Source organism: Medicago sativa, chromosome 8, assembly GCF_051527215.1.
Source record: "Medicago sativa cultivar Bolivia chromosome 8, Bolivia_mono, whole genome shotgun sequence".
Taxonomy (NCBI): Eukaryota; Viridiplantae; Streptophyta; class Magnoliopsida; order Fabales; family Fabaceae; genus Medicago; species Medicago sativa.
In genome coordinates, this window is record NC_140756.1 from 15,672,876 (window position 1) to 15,691,999 (window position 19,124).

General features: G+C 30.2%; 1 protein-coding gene across 1 annotated transcript; it reads right to left on the reverse strand.

Moving 5' to 3' along the window:
- Positions 1-5,570: 5,570 nt before the first annotated feature.
- LOC146897311 (potassium transporter 5-like) lies at positions 5,571-11,283 on the reverse strand. Its single transcript, XM_085732781.1, has 9 exons — positions 11,074-11,283; positions 9,894-10,116; positions 9,503-9,739; positions 9,050-9,091; positions 8,663-8,923; positions 8,436-8,488; positions 7,701-7,815; positions 7,329-7,583; positions 5,571-6,735 (listed from the first exon to the last, which is right to left on the reverse strand). Exons 1-9 carry the CDS (start codon positions 11,233-11,235, stop codon positions 5,783-5,785), a joined length of 2,301 nt encoding a protein of 766 aa, XP_085588907.1. The 5' UTR covers positions 11,236-11,283; the 3' UTR covers positions 5,571-5,782.
- Between the last annotated feature and the right edge of the window lie 7,841 nt (positions 11,284-19,124).

The window sequence follows — 19,124 nt, forward strand, 5'->3', positions numbered from 1 at the left end:
ATTAATATATAAGTTACATTTCTCTTTGAGATGACCGGTTCAATTTCTTCGTTGCTATTCTAATCATTTTTGTTTTGTATATCAAAAACCAAGAGCTCTATATAGGCCATTTCAATTACATTTTTTTTATTGATTGTTTTTATTCCTTTGATTACTAACAACTACTCACATGTCCAGTGGCGGAGCCAGACAAAAAATTATGGGGTGGCCGCAATCAAAATAAATTAAAATATATAAATCCTATAATATACAATGCGACTCATTTCGCTTTCGTTCATCAAAAAATTAAACTCATAAAAAATGAAGATTTTTTGACTCTTCATCTTGTTCTTCATTAGCATTGGCCACTGAGAAAGATTTGCACAAAATTTTAGCAAATGATACAATAAGCAAATGAACTTATATGTATAAATATGTTCCATTGTAATTCAAATTGATCAAATCATGTTTCTCTTGTTTTATAAAATACTGTAATAGAACTTTCTTTTCTCGTTTTTCTACTCCCGTCAACAAATGAATAAAGATAACAACTAGATGATTAAATTCTTAAAGTATTTGCATAAGGAAACAAACTCAGAATAACATGTGAGTTCTTTTCAATGGCAACATTGTTGTACAAGTTGCATTATTTTATTGTACACATAAAAATAAAATAGAATAGTTCTGGTTTGTTCTGCACTAAAAATATAGCCTGAACATATATAGAGGACTTTAATAATTTGTATAAAGAACAAACAGTTAACAACAGCTCTATTCTCCTCGTCCCTAGCTACTTGCAACAAAATAGAATGAAAGTGGGAAAGTTGAGCAGTGGCATAGTAGAAATATTAAAATTACCTCAAGGGTATAATAGTCTTTTCACAGAATAAATGGGTAGGCCATGGCCTGCCCCAGTCCACACGTGGCTCCGCCACTGCACATGTCTCTCTCTAACCCATCCATTTTCTTTAGTCTTCATTTTCATACTTCTCTCTTTCACTTTCTGCAATGGAATTCTTTTTTTCATATAGTATGTGCAGGTTTTGGAGATAGAAGAATTTTGTTGAAAGAACAACTCTTATTCTAATCATTATTTACTCTAACATTCTACCACCGAATGTTAATTTATCTCCTATTTCTTTTCTTTCTATTCATTGTTTTTGATAGGTACGTAATATGTGATAAAACTTTCATTATTTTTATGTTCTTTAGTTTTCATCCATTTTTTTTAATAAAGAGTTTAGGTGAGTTGAAATTTTTTCTTGATCTACTAATAAACTTATAAAATTGATTGTGCATGGACCTAAAAATTATTGAAACAATCTCTAATTACTTACAAGATGAATATTACACATGTCCTTTCATATTTTTGCAAATGTGACCTACACTATAAAAATAAATAAAAAGGATTCAAACAAAATCCAATTACTTACAATGTGATCAATATACATTGTCCCTTAATATTCTTGCAAATGTAGCCTATGCACACAAAAAAAATAGTGTTTAATTTTTTTAGCTTAATACATGTACTTTCATCTCTTTCCTCCCCTTGACACTTTCATTCACATTGATCTGAGATCATATCTTGCATATTCAAGTTGTACAACAATGTCAGCAAGATAAGTGGTACATTTTCTACATTTTTTTACCACGATATTTATTTGTTCTTTGTAGTAAACTTACATAAATTAAATTTCTTCATGTTAGGAAGCGAAACAACGATTGCTCATGTTCATAAAGTGAGGAAGATTTGAAGGGGTGCTTAAGAGGTGAGTTTTGTCTATCCCTTAAATTATCTCTCTTCATGTTAGAGGATACCTATTCAAGTAAAAATATGATGTCATTAAAAATAATTGTAAACTTGAATTTATAATTTTTTTGGTGGCTTTTCTAGGCGCTATAAATTTAATTTAATTTTTTGACAAGTATCTATTTGACACACTCACAAATTTAATTAAAGTAAATATATTATATGTTTTAAATATTTCATATACTATTATTTTAGTAAATAAAATTAATAAATTAGTATTGGGACACTTTTGAAGGATTCCAGATAAAGAAGTTACCTCATTGAATTCATTTAAAAGGATAAAATATCATAATTTTTCACATTCACTCTCATCCTTTATAATCACCACTTACCTCACATTCATTTTCTACTCATTTTAACAGTTATACTAAATCTTAGAGCGTTCACACAAGTTTACTACAAAGCTCTTCATTTTGTTTTCTTACTTAATGTTATCCTTTCCATTTTAGTCTTGATAGTTTTAATTTTTTTCTTCAAGCTTCATATATATTTCCTTCTAATATTTTGTATTCTCTAATTATCCTTTGTTTCAATCCACATATGTAAGTTTTGGAAAAGGGAGGGTTTTGTTGAATTTTTCATTGAAATTGAAGTTTTGTTCATTATTATTTTTTAGTTTAACACTTGGAGAGAAACATATAAAAAATGAATATTTTTCTTATTCATTTCAAATTCCAAGTGAGCATGTTATGTTTTTAATTGAACAATTTCTTCCAAGAGTTATTAACATCGAGGCCCAAGTAACTAATGGTAAAAGCACACATCTACTTCGAATTCTAAAGAAGTGCTCTTGATCTTCTTGAAATTGGAGTGACAGTCACGTTTTGATACTTTAAAATCAGCAACATGATAAATTTGGGTATAGTTCATGGAATTGTTTGCCTACTCACATTCCTTTAGTCAAATTTCATTATTACTTTATTTTAAGGAATAATTGTATGACTTATTTGTCATTTAGTTGTTTTCTTTTAATTAAGGTGTAAATTTTATTAGGAATATTATGAGATTCGATTTAATATAATTTATATTGATTTTATATATTTCATAAATACAAGGTTAAGGTTGAATGTAGACGAGTTGCAAACATGTACTTCGAATTCTAATGAAATGCTCTTGATCTTCTTGAAATTGGAGTGGCATAGTCACATTTTGATAATTTGAAATTAGCAACATGGTAAATTTGAGTGCAGCTCATGGAATTGTTTGCCTACTCACATTTCTTTAGGAAAATTTCATTATTACTTTAATAAAGAATAACTGTAAGACTTATTTGTCATTTAATTGTTTTGTTTTAATTAAAGTGTAAATTTCATTAGGAATAAATGTTGATATTTGAATTAATAAAATTTATATGGATTTATATATATATATATATATATATATATATATATATATATATATTTCATTAATACGAGGTAGAGGTTGAATGTACATTTTTACAAAATATTACTATTTTAAACTCTTAAATAGTTTCTTTAGGACACCCATTAACATTTTTTAATAAAATATTATAATAGTGATTTTAATTTTTCAATCAATTGTATAAAGGTTGTTAAAATTTTAATCATTGAAGACAAATCTATATAGTTTAACTATGTCGTGTCTTTCAAATCACTTTTTAAAATTCTTCTATTTTATAAATAATATTCAGGAATTTAAATAGTTCTCAAATTGATTAAATCAAATAATAAGCGATGTACAAAAAATAATATTATATAAACACATTCTAATAAAACCCGTGCAACGCACATAAGAATCTTTTTGCAAAGAATATTTTTTTTAGTTGGGTTTGATTAAGCAAAATTACATTTGGAAATATGTTACGATTCTAAGAAGCTGTGAATTAGAGGTTATTTGTTTAAGTGTTTTTTTATCGTCATTTCAATGAAAATGCGATCTGCAAATCCTTCCATCTTAACACATCAGAAAGATACAAAAATTAGCATTCTTTCTTAATTTTGTTAATTTTTATCATTAATAATGATATTGAGTGTACTCTCTAACAAACTCATGATTTATTCAGTGAAATGTTGTAAGTGGGCCTAAAAAAACCATGTTGTTATGAAGTGTTTGAATGGAACATCTGAAAAAAGAGCCATTTGAATTTTTTAAACTGGGTTATTTCAATTTTTTATAAAATAATTTCGTTGACTCAATTTAGAATAATTTTTTTATGATATCTAAATAAAACTCACTATTTTTCATAAGTCTAAAATTATATTAAAATAAAAGGAAAACAACAAAAGTATGAGAGATAGGAATAATCCCAGAAAAAAAAAAAAAAAGGAAACTAATAGAAGTTTTTACCGTAATCCACTATTTTATATTGACTAAAAACATTATATTGTAAAATAAACTATGTCCCAAACTATTCAACTACACATCAATTGATTTTTATAAACAGGTGAATACACAATATCTGAATCAAAATCGGTTATCTATCTATCTTCTTATATTCTATATTCATTTGGCAAGAAAAGAAAGTTAAAAATATTTTTTAAACAAAAACACAATTCAGCACACCTACAAAAAAAGTTATATTTAATAAAAAGTTTTAAAAAAATGTCTAATCAAACCCTTGCAACGCACGGGTTATATATCTAGTTATTTGTGTAATGAGAAATAACAATTTGGTCATGTAGTTTGGTTTCTCATAAAAATAAAGTGAAGAAATATTTTCATGTGATTTGATTGACATGTATTAGATGAATTTGGAAGCATCACAATAATTTGGTGTTTGGTAATCAAAATTGTTTAACTTGTCTACTTTTTGAAATGGTGAAATTTTTAGTTTGGCCTTGGATCAATTCCAAAGTTAAATATTTTTTCTATGATTTCATCTATGGAGTGGTCAACTACTCTTATGTTTAATAGTAACTTTACTTGTAATTTGAATGTTAGATTTTCTTCTTGGTTTGGAGGTGTCGTTGTTTTTGGATTTTGTTTATGTAATAGATAACTTTGCATTTCTTCATTCTTAGCACTACTTGTGCTTTGATTGTTAGTTTTGAATATATTATATAGGAAGTCCCTAATATGGACCTCATTTTAATGAGACCATCGGTGGACCTTAAAAAGTGACTTTTTATAGCCGATTGCTTTTTTCTTCTTGGAACTTTGGCTTAAACGTGCAAACTTTAATTAATAATTCTCTCTCTCTCTCTCTCTCTCTCTCTCTCTCTCTCTCTCTCTCCCTCCCTCCCTCCCTCCCTATCTCTCTATTTGTATATATATGTGTGTGTGCGTGCGCACGGACGCGCGCGCGCGTGTGTTTGTGTGTGTCACATATATGTGACGTATATTCTTTAGAATATATAGATAGAATATGTGAGATATATATACCATATCCATTTTCTATTACATCTTTGAAAAAATTTGTACAATTTTGCACGTGATAGATTTCCCTTTGTGTGTCATTTGCTGTTCTTTGTTTTTTAGTTCCTCCAAAAGGGTTCATTGGAGTTTTCATTTTCTGGTTCGCCCACCCATGCCTTCAATAACCATGTCTTTTTCAGCTAAACTTTGAAACAAAAAGGTACTCATTTCAAGTATTCAACTGTTCATAGTTAATCACATATGGCAACGTTATTAGAAATTTAAAAAAGCCCTTATTAAGCACCAGACCATGGTTGAGGATGAGAATCTTTCAAAAAAAATGGTTGAGGATGAGAATGGCTTCGATGGAGGAAAGAGTGATTTTTTTAACGATATAAAACCAAAAAAAGGCTCTGACCAAATAAAAAAAAACAATGAGAGGCAACCGGATAGACACAGTCAAATATAGAGGTTCATGTGTGGACCCTTATAATTAGAGACCATATCAGGGGCTTCCCTTTAAAAAAAAAATTGTATTGTGTTTGTGAAAACGAGAAACAAAAAACAAAGTTTACATATTAAAATAAGCTTAACGACAAGCAAACAAAATGTAAAGTACAACTCTAATTTATTCCTTAATAAAATACCAGTTTCATATATATCTTCATTTCTTGAGCATCATATTTCAAATGTCATTCCAACCTTGATAAGCCTCTTACGAGGGATAGCCATCAACTCGTCCCTTTGTTGAAAGTTTCTTCTCAAAAAGTTATATGTATTGACAATAATCTTATTCAAGATTGATGATTTTGGATCTGCCACCACCTCTGTTTCCCCTAGCATGTACACCACACCTTTTTCCAATGCCTTGTCTATAAACTTTATCTCATTTTCAATTCCTTCAACCACACCCAGTGATTGAATTGGATCTAAAGAGGCACATGGCAAAGATAAATCTTTTTCTTCATTATCAGACACTTGTTCATACACTGTTGTTATTTCAAGCTCATGCATATAATTACTTTCTTGTGTAATAAATTCTTTTAGATGTTGCACCAATTGAGACTCAAACTCCATAGAATCTCCAATTACATCATTATAACCATGCCTTACAATGCAACGAAATATTTTGCATTCCCTTGACTCCACGTATCGAAATAGAAACTTCTCTTCCAATGCAACACTAGTAATTGGAATTGCCTTAATGGAGACAAACAGAACTATTGAATGAATGGATGGTATGTTGGCAATGAAGTGTGGGAATATTGGAGGAATTCCTTGTACAAGCTCTGAATACAAAACGGCAATTCCAGGCATGCGATTCGTGTTTAGATCATTCACCAATTTTAATAAATACTCAGAGGGAACTTTGTTTTTGAGTTCAAACATGTACCTTTCTTTTTGTACATAAAACCATGTTCCCATTACCATAGTGAAGATGACTGCAGATACTAAAGGAAGAAAACCACCTTCTGTAAATTTTACCATTTGTGCTGATAAATAAACTAACTCAATGCAACCAAATGGCATACAAAAGAGAGCTACTTGCCATATGCTTTTCTTCCATACAATCAACATAACAACGGAAACCAAGAACGTTGTGATGGCCATATCACAAACTATTGCAACCCCTGCATCAAACATAAAATTTGATATTGTCATAATATTGTTACTTTTACATATACTAGTAAATAAGGGCGGATGCAAAAAAAAGTGTGGAGACAATAAAGTAGTCTATAAAATTTTTAAAAGAGTAAATGTCTGAAGTGATCCTTGAATAAAATTACGAACATATACTCGTTTCCTAAAAATGTTAAATGTCAATTATTTTATTTCTCCATTGGTACTAAAATATCTCTAAAAATGAATTAACCGACATTCGAAAATATTGTGGGAGCAAAATGAAATTTTACTAAACATGTTAAGGTAAAAAATATTCTAAGGGCCAATTGACCTCATTTTCTTCAACCAATCACGTGCAAGATTGTACAAATTTTGTGGAAAAGTAGCTGAAAATATATAGAAATGTAAAATTTTGGCATGTGTCTGTTAGGAAACAAAAATCTTTAGAATATATAGATATACAAAGAACACATAATGGATATATATATATATATATATATATATATATATATATATATAAATGTGGTTGTGCGTGTGTCTCTGTGCGTGCGTGCGTGAGAGAGAGAGAGAGAGAGAGAGAGAGAGAGAGAGACATAATTACCATATGCATTACTAAGTTTTTCTGAGGTTCTAAATAGAGCTGTAACCACAATACACGCAACCATGAGCATATAATTGATTTCAGGAATATAAACCTGGCCTTCATGTATAGTGGAAGTGTGCACAACCTTAACCCTTGGGAAACAACCCATACTTAAGGCTTGAGATACAATGGAAAATGCTGCTGAAACTATTGCTTGGCTAGCTATGATGGAAGAAACAACAGCAGCAACAAATGTTGGCCAATATAAAGGACCTACATGGAAATCACAAGATAATTAACACCAAAAAAGTGTTTGATAATTAAATTAAAATTATTTAGATATGTATATATAAGTATCGATGAATCTTTAAAATTTAATCAATCTTGTACCTGGTATGCATTCATAGAAAATATTTGACGCAGTGTGAGGAAACTTTCGGAGGTATGCTGCTTGTCCGCTATATGCTGCCAATATTGCCGGAAGTGTAATAAAAGAAAAGCTAATCTGTAACATATATACATCATTAGTGCAAGTGTATAATTATAATAAAAGTAAAATATCATAATACAAAATTTTATATAGATAATCACCACACTTTTTCTTTTGTCATGATTCATTAATGTTTCATTTATAAGGCTGGTCAATCAAATTCGACGCCCCGTTCAAATATTAAAAATGGACCCGTGATAAAAAAAAATGTAAGTTTTTTAAAGAGTTATCATCTATTTAAATTGTAAATAAATTTAAACAAAACACAATCCATTTAAAAGGAGTTATCCTTTTCTTGTTTGACTTTTACCTACAGACAAAACCGTATGCATATTTAAAACTAAACGACAACCTGAACATCAATAAACCTTTTACATATGGATAGTTGACATTAAGCGAGTTTTTGTATGTCATTAGAACTCAATTTTCTCCGTCTTTTGAAAAATTAGGCCACAAAATTTTAAATGTTGTTGTGTAGGTCTTGTTGCACCCTTTAAGGGCTGACCGTGTTCATTTAAATTACTTTTGTATTAATTTTTACGTAATAATTAATTGATCACAAATTTTTCCAATGATTAAATTCTTGTGCTTTTGCATCTTAGTATCAAAATTAATCTAATTTCATTAATACTTACTTGAATGGCTCGAACACTGAAGTGACCCAAGTCCGCAAACATGGCCTCACAACCTAAAATTATGTTGAATAATTAAAAAATAATATAATTAAAAAAAAAACTATTAAAATCGTGGGCTTGTTGAATATAGACCTCCCAAAAATAATCAGTGGTGAACCCTTACAACTTTTAATCAAAAAATGAATTTTATAATAATAATGAGAAAAAATTAAATAATTTATCAACACCTGAGATGCATAAAAATACTCCACCAAGTGACATCCACGCCTTTTTTCCATTGCGGTGAAAGTAATCAACAATATATTTTGGATTAATAGCAAGTAATACTCCAACATCATGTTTGAATACGTTATAAAGACCGGTTGTTCCGATTAATATGAACCACAAGGTTATAATCGGAGCAAATGAAAATCCTACTTTGCCAGTACCAAATCTTTGCGCACAAAAAAGGATCACCAATATTGCTATAGTGATACTCACAACATAATCTGAAAGTGAAAAATAAGCAACATATATATTTATTATCATCACTAGTATATTATAAAAGTTACAACACAAAATAAATGAGTCAAAAAAGCACAAAAAATAATTTGATGTCTTCTTAAATTAAATACCTTGACCCAATTTAGAACTGATCCCGTTTACTGCAGACATAACTGTTCATACAATTGAACAAAATAGTTTTGTCAAATTAATCCAATGTGAAAAAACGGTCAATAACAATTTGTTACACAATTTAGAACTGATCAATCTTCTTAAATTATACTCCCTCCGGTCTCAAATGTAAGAAACTTTTCACTTTTTAGATTCATTCAATAAATGATGTATGTGGTCTTTATTATAGACCACATACATCATTTATTGAATGAACCAAAAAAGTGAAAAGTTTCTTACATTTGAGACTCGAGGGAGTATATATTTGACTAATTTGTATTGATTTTCTTTTTCTTAATGCAAACTCACCTCCAAATTAAGGCTTTTTAACTCAAAAAGATAAATTGCAATACACAAGAAAAATTTAGTAGACAATATAAATGAACACAAGAAAGTGAAAATGAATACTCAACCTGACATTGGTGGAGTGAAAACTCCGTCACCTATAACCATGGTGGTTCCCAATATAGTCATAAATAAAAGAAGAACACGTACAAAATGACTATTTTCAAGCTTTTGCTTCAGCTTTTGGTTGCTAGATGGTCTTTCTAATTTGTAGTTAGAAAGCTCCATGTCCTCTGGTTGTTGATTTGGAATCAAACTCACATTTACGTGCCTACAAAGTAGTGAATATAGTGCAAAGGCCCCACCTAAATAAAAAGTCAAAGCAATCTCATTAACTATTATTTTACTTATGTAGTAGTAGTAAACAAGCATGAGCATCTAATTATTTCAAATACAAATATTTGTTAAAACAATAAAATAATTAAGAAAAGGAAAATAGAGCAACTCGTTTTATCTTACCATTGCCATTGTCATTAGCCTTAAGTACAATGCAAACATATTTGAGAAATGGGAAGACCAAAATGGTGTAATATATGAGAGATAAGACCCCAAGAATGTCATCATTGTGATCAATACCCTTTGTGAAGGTGCTTGCAAGCACATAAAGTGGAGATGTTCCGAGATCACCATATACAACTCCTAAGCTTTGAAATGCCAATGAAAGAGTAGTCATCCATCCCAACTATTAATAATCAACATTGAAGAAACAAGTAGTTAGAAATCTAATCCAATGGACAAAATGACATCTATTGTACAACACAATTTATTATTTTTAATAAAAATAAAATGATAATGTGAACTAATTAATTTGAAGATTTATTTTACTCACACCCCATGAAATTACAGCCACATCCTCATTTGATAAAAATACCTTTCAATCCTTTTAAAATTTTCAACCATTACTCTCTGATTTTTTTTCCTCCATTTCATCATAAAACATTTGTACTTGATAAAACCATATATATATATATATATATATATATATATATTTGAGAAAACAAAATCACACTTTTATGATTCATCATGACTTAAATACTCCCTTTGGATTCTATTATAAAATAAAATATTCACGTTTTAGATTCATTGAATAAATGATGTATCTTATCTATAATATAAGATTAAATACATATCTATTCAATAAATCTAAAAAATGAATTTTTTTCTTCTTATAATAGAGATCGAAGAGAATATATATATATATATTGCATGCTATAATCAAATACAAAACCCACGTACCATACACAATCAGGATTAGATGGTAAAATAAAAATGAAAAGGATTTGACGATAATTAAGTGTACACAATTTAAGTTTTTTTATAAGTAACTACAATGGTTCATCTCATACTAACCAAAATTAAGTGTACCTAATTTAATATTGATACAAGCTTGAAACATTTTCTCTAAAGTCCCAAAATTAAATCTATCTTTGTACCAATCGTTTATATCCAGGACATTATAAGTTTTGTGAATTTTTCCAATTCCATGGATTAGATTAGCGTTTAATTTAAAAAAAAAGTGATTTTTAAACTAAATATTCTTTGCATACAACCAAAACTATCTCATTGTGTATGTGTGTGTGGGAAGAGACAAATCAATGAGAGGAAAAAGAGAAGATGAAAAAACAATTGGTAGAGAAACCTTGGATGAGTGATGAGTGATGTTGGAAACTCTTCCAGCCTCAATATTGAGTGAGCTAGCCCATGATGTCTTTTTCTCTTTGAGGCTCTTCTTGTTCATTGTCTCCTTCCACTTTTTTATCTCCACTTCCTCCATGTTTATACAATCTCCTTCAATAGACATTGGGGATCGATTGAGACACACTCTTTAATGTTTTATAATGGAGACGTTGTTTTTTATCTTTACAATGACATGGGGTTTATATAGTAGTATATCACAAGAATTAAATATGTCTGTACAATGAATCATTTAATTCATGATTATGTTAAAAAATTAATTGCAATATTTCCTTTTAAAAATTGTTGACTCAATTTTCAAGATCTTCATTTATAATATTTTATTTTCAATATATAAATTTTTATGACAAATATACTTACTCGTTAAGAATGTATTATTTTATTTTATTTTATTTTGAGGGGAAGAATGTATTATTTTTATTTACAACAATCATTTCCAAATTATATATCTTTTTTAGCACACTCATTAATGTTTTGACTCATTTGTTTTTTTGTTTTTACACCAAGTTTTGACTTATTATTATTATTATTATTATTATTATTATTATTATTATTATTATTATTATTATTATTATTATTATTATTATTATTAATATTATTATTATTATTATTATTATTATTATTATTATTATTATTATTAATACTACTACTACTATTATTATGGTCAAGTAATTTAGTGGTTAGAAATTCACCTTTAAGGTGATTAAGTCAGGAATCTGGGGTTCGAACGGAATCTGGGGTTCGAACTCCGCCCCTACATTTATAATATGGTGTCCCTACCAATTGAGTTATGTTCACGGAGACATTTGAATCATCATTATTACTCGTTTGTTTTGTTTATTTGTTTTGTTTATTTAGGTGTCCCTACCAATTGAGTTATGTTCACGGAGACATTTGAATCATCATTATTACTCGTTTGTTTTGTTTATTTATTTATCTATTTTTTTTATTTATTTATCTATTTTTTTTTATTTTGATATTTTTTTTATTTTGAAGAGTTATCTATTTTTTTTTATTTTGATATTTTTTTTATTTTGAAGGGATTATTATACGTTTGTTATTTTTTTTTTGGTGGTGGCCGGGGTTCGAACCCCGGACCTTACATATTTTATGCACTGTCCCTACCAACTGAGCTAAGCTCAAGAGGACATTATGCGTTTGTTATGAATACATTTAAGCCATCACCGTTACCGTGTAAGTAAATAATAATAAAAATGCAAATAAATTATCTTTTAAAAAATGTAGTTTTTTTTTGAGCAAATTAAAAAAAAATGTAGTTAATAATGAAAATAATGTGAAGTTCGTATTCATTCTTATGATTTGACTGATTTTGTTGGGTTTGAATCTGATTTTTTTTTTTCTTTCAAATATCAATTAATTGATTTGAATGGAATCTAGAGTTATTTTAGTCAATAGTTTAAATTTAACACACTATCAACATATTCTTTTAGTTTAATTCTTACACACTATCAGCATATTCTTTTAGTTTAATTCTTACATTCTTGAAGAAAAAAAATGAATCTTAGAGTTCATCGAGTCATTAGTTTAATTCTTACACCCTATCAAAATCTAGCCTAAAAAAAACTCCACGAATATAGCGAATAATATTTCACGAAAATATAACGGATGACTGCACTTTGTATAAATTGGCCTATAATTATGTCTCTCTTTTTTTGTGCATGCATCAATAAAATTGGTAAAACTTACTATAATTTTTTTTTTTGAAAATAAAGCCTACGTTAATTGTTTTTTTGTCAATGCAACCTACAATAATTGTTAATAAAATAATAATATATAGTACTCCATATTATGGAAGAGCTTTTCTCTATATAATTGAACCACGGTTTTTTTTGGGACAAAAAGCAGAAGGTTGTGGAAACATTGAGTGTATGTAGATGTGAGAAATCAAAGCATTTGTGATGCTGTCGTGAATTGTCTCACGCAATATATAAAAACCCAAATCGAAAAACCTTCATCGAAAAGCCTATTATGGATGATGAATTTAACACTCTAATTAAAAATGAGAGAATTTAGTACCATGATCACTTGATGTTAATGTTATTCAGTCTATGTGGATTTTTAAACATAAAGAAAAATCTGACGGTACTTTTGAGAGATATAAAGTCCGATTTGTAGGTGATGGTGTATGTCAACATGTTGACATTGACTGTGGAGAGACTTTTAGTCCTGTTGTAAAACCAGCAACAATCGAACCGTTTTTAGTATTACTACATCTCGATCTTGGCTCATCAGTTGGATATCAAGAACGCTTTTCTACACAGTGAACTAAAAGAAACAGTCTACATGCATCAACCTTTAGGCTTTCGAGATCCAGAAAAACCTCATCATGCATGTCTTCTCCGCAAATCACTTTATGGGCTCAAACAGGCTCCTCGAGCTTGGTATAAGCGTTTTGCCGATTACGTCTCATCTATCGGCTTCTCTCAAAGTAAGTGTGATTACTCTCTTTTCATATACAAGAAAAACACTCATATGACATACATTTTACTTTATGTTGATGATATTAATCTCACAACCTCGTCTGATGGTTTGCGAAAATTCTATCATTTCCTTACTCAGTTCCAAGTTTGCTATGAAAGGTTTGGGACTTTTGAGCAATTTCTTGGGCATTGCAGTGACTCGACACCAACAAGGGTTATTTCCCTCACAAAAAAAGTATGCTAAAGAAATTCTTGCAAGAGCAGGTATGTCATCTTGCAAACCATGCCTAACCCCGATCGACACAAAACCCAAGATGAGTGCCACCAAAAGTGATCCGTATGCGGATCCATCCCTATATCATAGTCTTGCAGGAACCCTCCAATCTCTCACTTTCACTCGTCCTGATATCTCATATATAGTACAATAGATATGTTTATTTATGCACAATCCAAGGGAAGACCACATGCATGCTCTTAGACGTATCCTGCGCTATATTCAGGGTACTTGCCACTATGGTTTGCATCTTTACTCTTCATCCACTACTTCTCTAATTTCATATACAGATGCTGATTGTGGTGGGTCCCCTGATACTAGACGCTATACTTTTGGCTACTGTGTATTTCTTGAAGATAACCTGATATCCTTGTCATCCAAACGGCAACCCACCTTATTCTGATCTATTGCCAAGCCGAATACCGTGGAGTTGCCAACGTGGTGTCTGAATCATGCTAGCTACGCAATCTTCTTCTTGAGTTACATTGTCCCATTCACAAAGCCACCATGGTTTATTGTGACAATGTCAGTGCAATTTATCTCTCTGGTAACCCGGTCCAACATTAAAAAACAAAACAAAATTAAGCTGGATATTCATTTCGTTCGCGAAAAGGTGGCTCATGGCCAAGTCTGAGTTATGCACGTCCCATCACGATATCAAATTGCAGATGTTTTCACCAAAGGTCTTCCCTTGATATTGTACCAAGATTTCCGCGACAGCCTCAACATTCGTCCACCTCCCGCTTCGACTGCGGGGGAATATTAGAATCAATCATGTTTAATGTATATTGATTAGACATTATTAGTTGACTTGTCAATATGTAATTATATTGATTAGGCATTATTAGTTTCTATATCACAATAAGAAAAAATTGTATATATATCACAATTCTTATCAATAATAATCAAGGATTAGGATTATATTCTTATACACTTCTCTTTTGTAAATAATTGAAGCTCTCTTTATGAGCCCTTCTCATTTGTAAATAATTGAAGCTATCACAATGGGAAGGAGGGCTTTGGGGGGGGGGGGTTAACTTTTCTTCATAATACAAAACCCTCCTCATTTGGAGGAACTAAAAAATTGTATTGGAGGAGGGTTTTGGCGGGTTTTGGAGAGTTAATAAGAATTCTTCAAATTTAATCTATGTTGTTAATATTTTTAAAATTAAAAATAAAATAATCATATGCATTAATTTATCATTCTTTAAAAAACTACTCTTTTAAAAAATTTGAAAAATTTCTCTATTTTCCTCATATTTTGCACCCTCAAAGCCTTTCCTTTCCTTCCCCTCCAAACTCCCAAACAAAGCCTTAGATAACTTAGGTGTCACTTACACTCATCAAACATTTTAACCAAGTATTTTTGTTTTTTAATTTTGTCTGGTTGACGTCACAATTGAGTCTAATTCGCCTTTGAACGCAAGAGGATCATATGGTGGTAACAACATTTGACCTTTTTTTTTAGAATTATAGTTAATAAATATAGTTATGTTATATATTTTAGTGTTGGATCTAGCATCAAACACTCCAAAAGAGGCTCGTACAATCTCATGGTATGTTTTGACTGGGATATCGAACTAGAGTGATTGATTACATGTTTTGTTACATTGACCTTTTTTACTACAAGACTTATTTTAAGTATGAACTTCAAGTTGTATTATCACATTTAATATTAGAGTATGGATGTTTGACCAAGATACTATTGTAACTCGTGTTTACAAAGCTAGATATTTTTCTAATGGTGACTTTTTAAAGACCTGTATAGGCCATAACCCAAGTTTTGTTTGACATAATTTGTGGTTGAGAATCAATGAAGGTTCATATGTTTTAAGGTTCATTTGTGGTTGAGAATCAATTGAATCAACTCTCCTTTCTTGAATTAATCTTCAAATGCAAATAGGACAATCTGTGCAATTATGCCAAAAGACATATTGACTTGTGGATTTGGTATATAACGTTCCCTCATAGACCATGCATTCCTCCTAGTAATACATTGAGATTCTTCTCTCCTTTCATGTAACCCTAGTAACTCTTGTATTTTTTGATCTAGAAGGCCACCATATACGTAAAAACAACACAGCCAATGCTGATAAGCAAATCCCATAAATGTAACAAGCCAAGAGACTTCGCAGCATCATCATGGGAATGAGTAACACGAAACCTATGAACGATAGCCACAAGTTATTCATTATTACAAAACACAGAAGTAGAAAGGAAATGCAACAAAAACCAAAGTGAATGCAAAGACAAAGAGCGTGACGTGACACAATTCTTAATCACCAAGAACTCATCAGAATTAAAACCAACTCATCCACCTTGCAACTTTTTCTCATTGAAGCTCCTCATTCCTCAATATAGGTGTGGTCCAACATTACTTAGACTTGGTAATAAGCTATACGAGGTAAACAGAAAGAGTAGTTGCACCACTTTTGGTTACTTGAGTCACTTCTCTTCTCATTTCACATGGGGACCCCATCTCCAAACTCCTTTATTTTATTTTATTTTTGTTTGAGAATAATAATAACCTTTCTCTCTATTCATTATTTTAAATTTGTTAAACAAGACAAATGAAGATTGAAATGGATAATTTGATATTAAACGTGTCTCAGAGATATTCTTTATGCTACTTGGAATATGGCTAATATTTTGTTATTAAGCATAAAAATGGTGGTAATAATTATCAAAACAACTCATATATTTAAAGCTCCAAAATTTCTATAATAAGCCTATTCAACACCTCAATTTCTCTTTACATATCTCTTCTTATATCACATAATTCATATATCACATCACACTCTTTATTTCTTCTCTCTCTCAAATATGGTCAATTAGATTTATGATTGTTGACAAAACATTTTTCTTATTAAAACAAAAGGCCGAGGCAAATGATAAACACTTGCGTGGTCACAACTCCGATATAATTTATTTAGACACGCATACACAAGTTGAAAAAGTATAATAAAAAACCATATGTTAATATATATTTTCTACATAATTAAATGGATTGTATTGTTATTTGTATATATATGTTCAACTGATTTTATTTAGGCTTATGCCCATAGAAATATTTCTAGAGGGATAAAAACTCTAATAGAATAGATAAGTCTAAAAGGCTAGAAAAGGACAAAGATTTATGAGTAATGATATTTTGACATCCATTTGATGACAACTTTGTTGACAACCTTGTTTTTCTCACTTCTTATTGGTCAAAAACAATGGAGAGAGAAAAAGGAAGAGAGATGATAACAACATCATGTGAGTATGAGAGAGAAAGTTGTCCAAAAGTTGTCAAAAAGTGGTTGTCAAAATATCATTTCTCAAGATTTATATAGTCCTTAATTTTAAAGTTACTTTTTTGGGTTGTTTCAATTTCAAGTTGCTGTTCAAAGAAGGGTTATTTGACTTTTTGGTTGAGAAAAGGGGTTCCTAATTGGATAGAAACATTAATACTATTAATATCACGATGAGAAAGGACAAAGTAACATAAACTTTCTCTGACAACTCTAGCAATAACTTTTTTCAACTCCATAGACCATAAAAAATTATATATGAATCAGTCTAAATGAGAAGCACAAACAAGGGTTCTAGAAAATTGTTTACGAGAGAACTGGAATGAAAGAATTAGACGGTCACAATTTGGTGTCAAATGATTTTTTATTTTTTTTTTAAATGAGGAAGGAAAATTTGTTGATATTAAACAAAGTGATACTAAAAGTCATTTTACATAACTTCATTCAAAATTAATCCAAAATTGAGTCAGTCTTAAACTCAGACTTTCTCTATAGAAACGTTTGTGGTACTTTGTCTTACTCAGATCTCTTGCAATATCATTAACAACTAATGAATCAAGAGTTTCAATAGCTTCATTGTACACAGTTTTGTTTTGTCACCCCACCTAACAAACCAACAAGCAACTCCATGAAGTAAGTGAGTGAAGATCCATCGACCTTTTCCTTGAAGCATCTTCAACTGCAATGTACCTTGCTCTAAGATTGGTGCAAATTCGGTCCCATAGATCCATGATTTCTCTCCCACTAAGAAATTTGGAACCACCTTCAATGCCATTAAGACATACCAAATGGCCATAACAATTGCAATGAATCACACCTTCATTTAAGGGTTTATGCCACCCATCATCCATTGGGATTATAAAATGGTACCTTCTCTTTGATACAAAATGTGCACTCCAAATACAAAGAGAGAAATTACCTCATTAATCACGGAAATCACAGTCGATCCAACAAAGCACATTGCATTTGACAAAGAAATAGAATCATCTGGACCAGCCTTTCCCATATATGGAGCTGCTGAAGGATAGCAGTAGAGTTAACAATAATATAGCTTGAGCTTCTTCTGTATTCTGGTGCTGCTTGTGTTAGGGTTTTGGTATTAGTTGGTTGGAGGGTTTCTCTCTTCGATCTTTGGTGTTTCCCAGAGCTGAATTTCAAGGTGGTAATTAATTTGTGCTCTATTTCTATGGAGTGTCCAAGGAGTGCAGGTGCCATTATTTATGACCTGTAAATAGGGTTGGTGTGCCTTTATTTAGTCCCTTGGCCACCATCTTATAGTCCCTTTATTGATTTAGGCTATTTGTTTATGGGTGATGTTAACTTGTGCCCTTAGGACACATGTTAAGCAACCCAAAAGTAGAAATTGTTTCTTAAATTTTGTGCATTCAATTAGTTAAAAGTCAAAAAGTTAAATTCAAATACATTAATTACAACAAAACATTTCTATTTTTACTTCTTAACTTGTGCCTTGAGGGCACAAGTTAACATTAGCCTTTGTTTATTTAGCTTTATTTAATTCCTTGGCCACCATCTCTTTTGATAAAAAAAAAAACTTAATTACCAACAAAAAATAAAATTATATATGTTTCATTCTAATCATTTTATACATGGACTTCTTTTAACCCTTATGTGTTTTTTGGAACAAAAAATAAAAATAATTTTAAGAGGAGAAAGAAGATAAGTGTAAAGATTGTGGTAATTTTGTAACATCACAAATTGTATCTAAATTTGCAACGTATAATTGTTAACTTGATTGACTCAATCTGAAACCAAGACTTTGTTCGTATAAACAAACAAATGCATGGTGAATAAATTCGTATGAATCCACTCTAATATCACCAATATTAAATAAGCATTGTTATTTATCCAGAGAGTTTTTATCAAGAATTTATCAAGAAAATGTCTCAACCAATTAAATTTGTTATTTGACGGAAATCAAGGGAGGTAATGGTGTGTAATTAAAGAAAGATATGTTAGTAAATACATT

Excerpts from the sequence above, each read along its gene's own strand:
- LOC146897311 (XM_085732781.1), bottom strand. The coding sequence starts at position 11,235 with ATGTCTATTGAAGGAGATTGTATAAACATGGAGGAAGTGGAGATAAAA. Across the intron at positions 10,117-11,073 it reads TCACTCATCACTCATCCAAG|TTGGGATGGATGACTACTCT; the intron begins GTTTCTCTACCA and ends GATTATTAATAG. Across the intron at positions 9,092-9,502 it reads TTTCACTCCACCAATGTCAG|TTATGTCTGCAGTAAACGGG; the intron begins GTTGAGTATTCA and ends TTGTATGAACAG.